An 11,783-nucleotide genomic window follows, 5' to 3' on the forward strand; every position below is an offset into this window, starting at 1 on the left:
CAGTCTTCACTAGGTTCTGTCAATATTGCCCAAAGAGAAAAAAATTCTTTTTTTCCAGGTTTTTAACACCTTAGTATCTCTATGCAATGCATGGCAGGTATTGTATAGGGCTGTTGTAGTGCTAAGGGCTTAGGTAGCACCTACATCCCAATAGTATGGTGGTGGTGGTTGTGGCTCACAGGAGCAAATTATCCATAGGCAACGCTTTCGGAACAAAACCTCCTGAAAGGTTCCATTTATTTTACTTTTTTAATATTTTTTTTTTACCAAAGCATTTAAATTATCTCTGTGAACTCTTCCATATCTTCTAAAATGAGAGAAAAGAGAAAAAGTGGGTGAGGGTCTCATTCCTGCTCACTTTCTCATTGCCATACCCAGGACTGCCAACATCATCACTTCCACCCCATGGCAGAGGGGAAATCAGCAGGAAATGTTTGCAGAACCAAGTCTTATGGTCCCTAATGGGATACATTTCCTTCAGCGGTGCCCTCTTGGTCTTCCACTTTGCCACTGGGAGAAAACAGCATTAGAATAAAGCCCAACAGCTGGTAAACCTTTTGCAAGAGAACATGGTCAGCAGGCTCCGTAATAAGTTTCCGGGAATGATCTTTCCGGGAAGGCAATCTGCACAATTAGTGCTATTTCATATCAATCATGTAAAATCAGACAAATTCTAAGCAAGTGGAGAATGCAGGAAGCAGGATAAAATTTCTGTGTGATCACATAATAAAATAATTTAATGCCACCAGCCAGAAGGGCCTCCAGTGGCAGTGGGCGTCCAGATGAGCTCGTTAAAGTCGGTGTTTGTTTGTTTGTGTAGCTGCCAGAGCATCACGCCATGGGCACAGCGCTGGTCACTTGGTGCCCAAGCCAGAGGACAGGGATGTGTTGATGGAATGTTCATGGCCTCCAAGATACGTGCTGACCATGCTGACATCCATGGCTTACGTTAATATCCACGGGTGGTGTTGACAGCCATCCATGGGTCGCGTTGACATCCAACCATGAGGTGTGGTGATATCCATGGGCCGTGTTGAAGTCCATGGGTTGTGCTGACATCCATCCATGGGCCATGTTAACATCTGTGAGCCATGCAGACATTCACAGGCCATGTTGGTATTCGTGGGCCACGCTGGTAGCCAGCACAGAGCCTAGCGGCAAATCCACAGCACCGCAGCTAATGGTAGAATTGCTCAGAGGAGTCGAAGCCATCGCAGCATTTGGGAGATTGATGAGATGGGAAATATCTGGAACAAGACAGGCACTCAACTTCAAGCATCTTGAGCAGAAAAACCCTGAGCTGACGTAGGAGTGCTGCCCTCATGGAGGAGAAAAGCAATGCAGTAGCTAATTAGCAGTCAGACGATAGGCTTGCAGACAATAGCCAGGCAGAGTGGGAGCATTCCAGAGCAAATCCAGATCTCTTCTCAGGGCCCTCCAATGCAGCTGGGCGCAGCACCACTGCTCTCCTGAGCAGGGATCCCTGGTGGAGCTGTGGTCTGTGGAGCTGAGCTCTGCGGGGCTGAGCTCCATGGGGCCAGGATCCATGAGGCAGGAGGGCTGTGTGCAGCTGCTTTACCTGCTGCGTGTTTGCTCTGCTCCCAGGTACAAGGAGGAACCTGCGCAACGACCTGCTGGTGGCCGCCGACTCCATCACCAACACGATGTCATCGCTGGTGAAGGAGCTGCACTCAGGTAAGAGGAGAGAGATTTGTCTTTAGATTTATTTTTTATAAAAACTCTATTTAAGGCGTAACGCGAGATTACGCGTTCATTTCTTCAACAATAAAATGAAAAATCATTTTTTATGGCTAGCCTTGCTGAGAACTCCAAATGCCATCCGAATAGGATTTCCATTGATTTTATCACTTAACCAACAGAATGGTTAAGGTCACATTCTGCAGATAGAAGCCTGGCTGCTGATTGTAGCAGCAGACTAACACCTAGCTGCTGTGCTCCTGCTGCTATTGATCTGTATGTGTGCAATAGCAGGAGCTCCCCATGGCTTTGATGAGGGCACCACTCGGAAATGCTGCTTTCCTGAAGGTCAGATCTCCTGAGCAGGGCAATGGCAGTGCTGGCAGCAGATGTGGCATGAGGGAGCGAAAAGGAAATTAATTACATGCCCTTGCTTGATGATATAGAATCAGAGAGTCATAGAATCACAAAGGTTGGAAAAGCCAAGATCATCAAGCCCAGCCATCAATCTGTCTCCACCATACCACCAAACCATGTCCTTAAATGGAATCATAGAATCACTGAGCTTGAAGAAGACTTCCAAGGTGATCAAGTCCAACCATCAACGCATCCACTACCAAGCCCACTAACCCATGTTCCTGAATAGAACCATAGAATGCTGTGTGGCTCTGGTTTGAGACTTTACAGGTTCTGGTGCTCCTGCTGATGCTCCTGCTGTTTAGCAAGTAAAGCGAATATCAGTGTGCAGGTCAAGATCCACTTTGATCTGAAGGTCTTCAAATTGTGCCCTTTATTGTGGAGCTTTCTGTCTGTCTTTGCACTCAGCAGTGTGTGAAGTGGGCAGGAGTGATAGCGCTGCGTGTAACAACTGTCACCTGTTTGCTTAGAGCTCAGGGAGATGTTGCACACAGACACAAGCCACCATCTACAGAAGAATGTGGCCTTCTATGCTCTGCAATATAAATATGAGCTTTTTCATAAATCCTCTTCAGTTGAAACAGGGCTCAGTGGAATGGGTATGGAGCAAAAATCCAGCCTGGGGCACAGCCTGGCCCCAGGGTCCTGGGAGCACAAGCAGGCAAACAGCAGTTCCAGGAAGGGACCTCAGGGTTTCCACCTCAGATCAACATGAAACCATTTCCTTCTTCCATAAAGCCATTTCCTTTTTCCATAAACAATTTCCATGTTCCATAGAAATACTTCCACTTGTTAGATTTGATTTTAGCCTAAAACTTGTGATTTCCGTATGTCTCAGTTCTCTCGTGTACATGTCTCATCCATGCGTGATGTTTTTCTTCTTCCTGAAGCAGAGGAAGAAGATGAAGAAGAAATGGAAAAAATGCAGAACGGGAAGGATCGAGGTAAGGGAAGAAATCCTGGCTCTGAGCTGTGAATCACAGAATGATGGAACGGTTGGGTTGGAAGGGTCACAGAGCCGTAGAATGAGTTGGAAGGGACCTTAAAGACCATAGAGCCATAGGATGGTTGGGGCTGGAAGGGACCTTTGAAGACTCTCTAGTTCTGATCCTCCTGCTGCACGTTTTCGGATCTGCTCGTCCCCAGGGGTCGGCTTGCTTTCTCCATTCCGATTCCCCGAGGAGGACTTGTGGTGTCAGAGTGCCACCACGGCTGTTCCCGCAGCGTGCATCCAGCTTTAGGGAACATTTTTCTTTAACAAAGCCCCGCACAGATATTTTTAATGTGTAAGAGGAGGAGGAAGAGCTGCTCCAAGTGCTGCAGGAGCTGTGCTGTGGATGAGTACATTCAAAAACAACAGCCCCACACGTGGGCTGGGTAGCGGCGCAGCACCGCCTCATACGACCTTGTCCGGACGGGCGCTCAGCATCGCCCACAGGCGATGATCCCATGTGGGCTGCTCATGGCTCCCTTTCATCTCCACCATCCCCAGAGGTTTTTCTGTCTCGTTGAACCAAGCCTTATTCCAGCAGTGACAAACTTGGACTTTTTATCCTTTTTTTGTTGTTGCTGTTGTTCTATGCATATTTTCCTTCTGGCTGAGAAGAAGCAAAGGGGATCACGTTTCACACTAAAATTCCTCATTTTCCTGAATCTTCCAGTCCAGTGCTTTCAGGTGCCTGGGAATGCTCAGCTTCCTGATGGTTTGTCCATCAGCGTTCGGCATTGTCAGCATGCGTGAAGAAATGCACCGAGTCTGATCTCAGCTTTCAAAGCAGCATGGCGTTGGCTCTAAATCACAGGACTCTCTCTGCCCTAGAACATTCCTCTTAAGCTAAATAGCTGAGATGCTTAGCAGATGACCCTTCTGCTTTTTTTTTTTCTTCTTTTCCCAAACGTGCATCGCATCTTGCATGGGGAAAAAAGGGGAAGGGGGTTTGGAGATGGGATGTGTGGTGGAGGCATAGTAGGACAAATCCTATTACTCACTGCAGCACTGGGGAACGGAGACATAACCCAAAGCAGGACTTGGCCCAAAAGCCATTGTGTGGAATGTAAATATTCTCTCTGCCAGAAATTAAGTGATTTTTTAACGTGGCAGAGATAGCGAGATGAAAAGCCGGCCAAGAAATCAAGGAATGATCGATAATGAAGGCGCAGTCCTCCTGCAGCCCAGGAGGGGGTGGAGGCGCCTCCAGGCTCCAAGTGCTGGTGGCCATGGAGAGTCCCTCTCTGGGATTTGTTGGGTTGCCGTGTGGAACCTGCTTAGGGGTTTAACTGAGGCTCCTCTCCTGTATTCCAGAGGGCTGGAGATAGACCCCAATGCCTTCAGAGCTGTTTGCAGCTGAAGAGCTGCTCAGTAGAGCAATGAGAGATGGAGAGGTTGGGTTTAGGACAAGAGATAATGGCTTCAAGTAGCACCACAAGAGGTCTGCGTTGGGTATTAGGAAAATTTCTTCTCAGTAAGAGTGGTGATGCAATGGCACAGCTGCCCAGGGAGGTGGTGGGGTCAGCATCCCTGGAGGTGTTCAAGGAACGTGGGGATGTGGCACTGAGGGACGTGGGCAGTGGGCACAGTGGGCTGGGTAGGGGTTGGACTTGGGATCTGAGAGGTCTTTTCCAACCTGAATGATTGTGTGATTCTGTTTAGGACACGGTTAGTGGGCATGGTGGTGGTGATGGGTGGACGGTTGGACTGGATGACGTTGGATGTCTTTTCCAACCTTCTCAATTCTATGATTCAACGATTATTCACTGTACAGGAAATACAGTTGCCTGTTTGATGGATGTATCTTCTTCCTATGTTGCAGGTTAGATGGACGACCACAGGCTGTACAGCAATTCAGGTGAGCCTGGACATTTCTCTGCCAACCTTCTGCTTTCTCCTTCCTTTTATGCTTCTGTACAAGACGAGGAGAGTTTCCCTCCCGCCACTTTGCACCTATTCCAAAGGATGCTGGGTTTTCCTAGTTATGACCTAATTCAGCTCCTGCTACAGACAGTGGGAAAGCATCATTAACTTCAGTGAAAGCAGAATTACCGCCGTTATCTTTTCTTTTATTAGCATTACTTTTACACTGAGAGGCCTCCGCCAGGAAATCGGAGTCTATTGCGACGGACGCCATCCAGATGTACTAAAAATACAATCTCTACCCTCAAAGAGCCGGCACTGTGCGTTATAATAAGGCACAGCAGATGGACAGACAAACAGGTGCTGGGGAGCATGAGACTGTGTCGGCGGAGAAAGGCTGAGCCTCGTGCTCACAATGCCTCCGAGGCACCTGGGGCAGATCCCTATCACTTCCCTACTGAAAAACGTAGGAGGGCACCGGGTTGGGTTTCCACTCTGCATAGTATTTGCCTGATGCGCAGTGCTGATCTCTGAGCACTGGCAGTGGGAAGCAGGAGGGTTCCTGCAGCCAAAACACGCGGCGTGGGCGCAAATGTGGGTTCGCAGAGGTCGATGGGGATCCCATTCCTGGGTCTTCTTCCATTGTGCTGGAAGCTTGCACACTGATGAGAATCCAAAGAGCAGAACAAGAATCTCACCTTCACATTGTCCATTGGGATCCAGCCCATGTTGGCCAAATAGAATTAGGCACAACTGCTGCAAAACGCAATTCTGCATGATAAAACTGGCACCATTGCGCTCTGAAGGTAATTTGCAAAGCACAGAAACAAAGCTTTTGCCCTTTCTGCCTCCCTGCCATTTTAGTAATGGATAGAGATAACCTGAAAGCAGCTTCAGAGTTTCTCTGATAGTTTTTACATTAGAAATTCAAGTCCTGTCTCGGCTGGGAAACAATCTGGTAACTGAAGAAGGAGTGAAATGATGCCATTAGAGGGGATGTAGGCAGTGTGGAGCTCTTTATGCTGTCTATGCACGGCAGTCCCTTTGTGCCCCTTGGACGCTAATGGCTGCTCTGCACTTTGCTGTATGGGGGGCAGCTGGGACATGGCTGTCCCTTGCCACGGAACAGGGGCTGAAGCACCAGGGGTGATGCTGAAAAGCAGAAAATGGAGAAAAGTGAGACAATAAAGGCAAGAAACTTTTTCAGGGCTTCTTTATCCTCCAGAAGGGGCGAAGAATGGAACTGAATGGTCTTTAGGGACCCTTCCAAACCAACCCATTCTGTGGGTGTTCTTCTTTCGGGTCCCTCCAACCCAAACCACTCCGTGATTCTATGATTCCATGGTTAATGCTGTGGGCTCAGTCTCTGTTTCCTGTGGTGCAGGCGCAGGGGGCTCTCGATGAGCTCGTGACCGAAGACGTCCCCGCGCCGCTGGGAGAGCCGCGTTCCGGCCGACCCACCACCATCGCGCCACTGTGATCGACGCTGACCTCCCACCGGCGCCGGCGTTCTCCCAGCCAACCGAGGGGTTTCCCCGTGGGCATTTGCCTCTTAGGCCATTGCATGTACTGTTTTCCTCAGTGTGTTTACTAACGATAATCAGACAGTGCCCCATCGAACTCTGCCATTTGCGGGAGGTTCAAGAAAAAGGCAATACTCCCCGCTCCCGCTACGCGTTCCGATCTGTTGGATTTCCCACCCAACAGCGGCACCATCGCATCTCATGCTGGCTGTTTCCTCTTGGCTCCTGCCCTTTGCTGTGCATGACAAAAAATGAGGTTTGCACCATTGGGGTCTCTTTGCGTGTAAAGCAGGGGGGACTCGTGAGTGTGGACGGTTCAGACCCACCTAGAAGCACCGCTCCGCTGTCGGGTTGCTGTTGTGTTTGATGTTACATTGTCCTCTGTAAGTGATGGCGTGTCAGGGAGGAACGAGCAGTGGGAGGACCCCAGACCAGTGCCTCTTCTTTAAACTGTTACCAAATGTCCCCTTGCAGGCAGGGAATTCAGGGATGAGTAGCTTGAGTTGGCATCAGCATCTCTGTGTTCATTCTTGAGAGGAGAGCTGGGTTTTGTTTAAAATTAAGAGAAAGAGCAGAGTTGTGTAGTCTGAGGCTGGGAGCTCACCGCCGTCTGGGTGCTTAGGAAACATTGCAATCAGTTCCAATCACACCATTTCGGGTTTTTTTTTTTTTCCCCTCGGTGTTCTGGAATGTTATTTTTAGTGGAAGGAGCTGAGTGCCCTAATGCAGCCATAAATATTTATCAGGGGTGATGAATGGGAAGCAGCGATAAAGCCCGAAGCCAACGGCAGCCAGTGCGGCACAGAGAGCGCTCGTTGGGTACCTGCAGCCCTTTGGGAGAGCAGAAATAAACAGACGTGGTGGCCACAGCCTGAGCCAAGTGTAAATATTGTGAGCGAGCTGTCAGGGAGGGGAGAGGAGTGATGAGAACCCGACTCAGCACGTGCACGGCTCGTGAAGCACGGATCCGCGGGGCACCCTTTTTTTTGTATTGTTGCTCACTGCATGACCTCCTCTTCTTACTTTGGGGGACAGGGGTCAGTGGGCATGGTGCGGCGGGTTGGGGTTGGATTTGGTGACCTTTGAGGTCTTTTCCAACCGGAGTAATTCTGTGATTCTGTTTAGGGATGTGCTTAGCAGGCACGGTGGCGATGGGTTGGCGGCTGGACACGGTGATGGTGGAGGTCTTTCCCAACCGCAGTGATCCTGTGGCTATGTAGGCAGCCATGGTGGTGCTGGGGTGACAGCTGGACGCAATGACTCAGCTTTTCCAACCCTCATCCATGTTGGGAAGCAAACCCTACAGCTTGCTTGTGCTTAACTGGGAACATTGCAAACCTTCTGCTTGCCTTCACGATCACCGCCTTAACCCCTGCAGGAAGAACACTGCAGACCACGCTTTCTCCAAGCTGCGAGCTGTGCCATCATGGTTCCAGCACGTGTGCATCTTTCCTTTCAAATTTGGGGTTCGTTTCTTGTGCACACCATGGGGTTTGGTGGCTCAGTCGGCACCGGTGCCCAGAGCGCGTGGTGGGGAGGATGGGAGTGCCATTGGTAAGAACCTGTGAACTGGAAGCCATGTTCTGTCATCTGCCAAATACTGAATAAATTCATCTCATCCCTACAGGGTGTTTCGTCCCTCAGCCATGTGAAAAAGAAGCAGGAATATTCCTGGAAAAGCAAAATAAATTTTAGAAAAGGGTTGTAGTAGGAAATCACTGCCTAGCACGGAAGCAGCTGCAAACGCTTCGCTGCGTATTCATACGGAATGGCAGGGCTGGGGATTATCCGCGTTGGTCATGGGCGCGGGTCGCTGGGAGCAGACAGAGCAGCCTGTGTTCAGGGCCACAGCCCCGCCAGATGTTGGCCCGCCGCACCGCACATCTGGATGGGGCCAGGGTGGGCCACAGCTTGGGGGCTTCACACCGCTCCAGGCTGCGCTCCCACCCCATGTGTCCCATGGAGACCCCATGAACCCCATAGAGACCCAGGGGTCCTGGTATCCACTGGGGATACAGGGAGCCCGTGTGCCCCGTGAAGGCCTCGTGTACCCCATAGAGATCCAGGGACCACCATGTGTTCCATGGAAACCCAATGCATTCCATGGAGAACCAGGGACGCCTGTACACTCCATAGAAACCCCATGAAATACATGAAGATCCCACGCACCCCATGGAGACTCAGGGACCCCCATGTGCCCCATGAAGACCCCATGTACCCTATGAAGATCCCATGCATTCCGTGGAGACCGAGAGACTCCCATGTGCCCCATGAAGACCCCGTGCACCCCATGGAGACTCAGGAGCAGAGCATGGGGGGGTCCTGGCCTCCCCTCGTTGCACGGTTGGGTGATCTCGGTGTAAGCGCTCTGACCCTGGGGCGCCAGGGATGGGATTTGTGCTCATTTGCAGCATTTAATGACCACCCGGGGCTGCATTATCCGCTCCCACTCTCATCCATCACCGTAAAATTAATTCCTCTGCCACAAGCTGGGAGCCGCAGCCTTCCTCCAGCCCTCCTCCTCCTCCTCCTCCTCTGCCCCACACCCGCCCAGCATTAATGATTGATGGGGAAGGAATGGGGAGCGCCCGTGGGGTTATCGGGGCGATCACAGCACAAACACCACACGGGAGCCATGGGCACGGGGATGTGGGGGTCCATGTCCTCAGCCTCCACCGTGGGGACGTGGCGTGGCACTGGGATAGGGCATGTTAATGGGATGTGGCATGGCACCGGGATGCGGCACAGCACTGGGATGTGACACGGCACAAGGAAGTTGCACAGCACAGGGCATGGCACGGTACCCACCCCCACCGGGACTTTGAGGGTCTACAGCTGTGCCCCCCCCCTTCCCTCCCCTCCCCTACACTGCAGAGATGCTCAGCACTCAGGGAGCTGTGGAGGCTTTGGGGCTGACAAACCCCACGGGGGACGCCCAGTGCCCACGGCCCCACACGCTGCAGCTGCACCAGAGCGTGACGAAGGCTGAGTCAGCGTCTGACCGTGTGTCACCAGCTTAATTTGGCTCCCACCCGCTCGGCAAGATGCATTAATCCATCCCCAAACTCCCAGAGAGCTGCCTCCAAATTGGCACCTGTCAGTGGGATGGGATGGGGATGGGGATGGGGAAGGGATAGGGTTGGGACAGGGGTGGGAATGGGGTAGGGACAAGGATGGGGATGGGATGGGACAGGATAGATGGGGATGGGGATGGGGATAGGATGATCATGAGGATGAAGATGAGGATGAGGATGAAGATGGGATGGAGATGGGGTGAGGATGAGGATGGGATGGGGTTAGGGATGGGGATAGGGATGGGCATGGAGTGAGGATGGAGCTGCCCATCCCGACCCTGATGCTGCTCTGTACTGTGGGGTGGGAGATTTATGGCCATAGGAAACGTCTTGCCAGGAGCCCGCTGCCCTCCCACAGCCCACATTGACCTCTCCTGTCACACAGAGATTTAAGCCCAGGATAATTACATCCATTAACCTAAAGGGAGCCACTGGGCTGGGAGTGCCCGTGGCTGCCTAAGGAGCACAGTGGTACAGACCCCAATGGGATGGGGAACCCCAGTGGGGATAGGGAATGCTGGTAACCCCAGTGGGGAAAGGCAGAAATCCCAATGAGACTGATTGCCCCAATGGGATGAGGAATTACAGCAATCCCAATGGGGAAGGGGAGTGCTGGGAAACCCAGCGGGGACAGGGCAAAACAGGAATCCCAGCGGGGATGGGGAACACCAATGGGGACAGGGAAAGGCAGGAATCCCCAAAGGGATGGGGAACCTCGGTGAGGATGGGGAAGGCTGGAAACACCAATGGAGATGGGAAACCACAACGGGGATGGGCAAACCTCCATGGTTCTATGACTCTGTGATTCTCACCCAGCCAGGCTGGTTCCTTGGCTGTGTCCCTGTCCCCGTCCCCAGTGCCAACACCACAGCCAGTGGGTGCTGGGAAGAAGTGGCAAAACCCAACCAACACTTTTTGCATCAACATTTCCTTTCGCACGGGGGTTTCAAACCGGGTGGAAAAGGCTCCGTCTTTGGCACGAGTCATGTTTTCCATCCTGAAAACTGTCAGCAAAGCAGCGCTGAGGGGTGAGGCCTTCTGACGAGGAGGGGAGCGCCTCAGGAAGCGTTTTGATGAGGAGCAGCCAACGCTGCTGCAGACAGAGCTGCACCGCGGCCAGGGAGCAGCGCCAGATGTGCGGCAGCTGCAGCCCAGATGCCCCCCACCCCACTGCTGCTCCTCCGGGAACCGGGGGGGGGAAAGGCCTTACAACAAACGGGTGTGGGCAGATCTGCTGTTGTGCAAATGCACCCGTGTGCAAATGTTGCCATGTGTAAACCCAGGTGTAAATACACTCGTCTCCACGCACCTCCAGGGCACCCACCTGCACTTTTGCAACACTACACAAGGAAAAGCCGCAGGGCCCGTGTTCAGGGGAGGAAGGGTGTGCCAAGGAGAGAGCAATTAGGGGATGGCTTCAGGATATGGGAAAGTGCTCCCACTGTAAGCAGGCTCAGCAAGAATGAGAGTGATGAAAAATAAGGCTGTGCCTGGAGTGCTGTTTTGGGATGGGGAATGCAAGCAGTGGTTCAGTGGGGATAGGGATGGGGATAAGGATGGAGATGGGGATGGGGATGGGATGGGATGGGATGGGATGGGATGGGATGGGATGGGATGGGATGGGATGGGATGGGATGGGATGGGATGGGATGGGATGGGATAGGATGGGATGGGATGGGATAGAATAGGATGGGATAGAATAGGATGGGGATGAGATTGGGACCATCCCTGCCCATCCCCACATTCAAGAACACCATCAGAGTAGGAGTGGTTTCCCCTGCAGCACTGAGTGAGACACTCATATGAAGCCAGGGGAATGTCACATTAATTATGATTATTAATTAATGCCTTATTTTACAGTGCCCCCATGTGCACCGAGCATCTTCCAGCACGGGGCCCTCCCTGAGGATGTTCCTCGGGGCACTGCTTAGGGGCTCAGTCAGGGTTAAGGTCGGGGTCAGCAGCTGGCTTTGGCCCAGTACTGCATGGTAAATCAGATTCAGCCCAGTTTGGCCGGCCCAGCTCAGCCCAACGCAACACGGTACGGCTCAGCACGGCTCGGCCCGGCCCGGCCCTGCACACCTTGACTCGCTGTAGCCCGGCCTGGCTGGGCGCTGTGTTGCCCTGCATTGCCCTGACCCGACGCGGTGCAGCCCGGCACGGCTCACTTCGGTTTGGCGCCGCATCAACAACTCAGCGCTTGGACCGAGCACGGCGCAG

The 11,783-nt window shown here is 52.3% G+C and overlaps 2 protein-coding genes across 12 annotated transcripts in view; one reads left to right on the forward strand and one right to left on the reverse strand.

Moving 5' to 3' along the window:
• OST4 (oligosaccharyltransferase complex subunit 4, non-catalytic) overlaps window positions 1–11,783 on the reverse strand; it is a 223,238-nt gene that overhangs the window by 138,025 nt on the left and 73,430 nt on the right. The gene's annotated exons all lie outside the window — the stretch shown is intronic.
• The window catches only part of DTNB (dystrobrevin beta), a 188,207-nt gene that overhangs the window by 132,664 nt on the left and 43,760 nt on the right, over window positions 1–11,783 (forward strand). For 5 of the 11 annotated variants that reach the window (XM_052692300.1, XM_052692238.1, XM_052692274.1 and 2 more), the window contains 4 exons: window positions 1,606–1,695; window positions 3,006–3,059; window positions 4,926–4,961; window positions 6,351–8,113. In XM_052692300.1, the coding sequence (XP_052548260.1) occupies window positions 1,606–1,695; window positions 3,006–3,059; window positions 4,926–4,930 (149 nt within the window). In that variant the 3' untranslated portion in view covers window positions 4,931–4,961; window positions 6,351–8,113. The other 6 variants (XR_008208844.1, XM_052692263.1, XR_008208815.1 and 3 more) reach the window with 5 other exon arrangements.

This window comes from Tympanuchus pallidicinctus, unplaced genomic scaffold, assembly GCF_026119805.1.
Source record: "Tympanuchus pallidicinctus isolate F22 unplaced genomic scaffold, pur_lepc_1.0 scaffold1, whole genome shotgun sequence".
Taxonomy (NCBI): domain Eukaryota; kingdom Metazoa; phylum Chordata; class Aves; order Galliformes; family Phasianidae; genus Tympanuchus; species Tympanuchus pallidicinctus.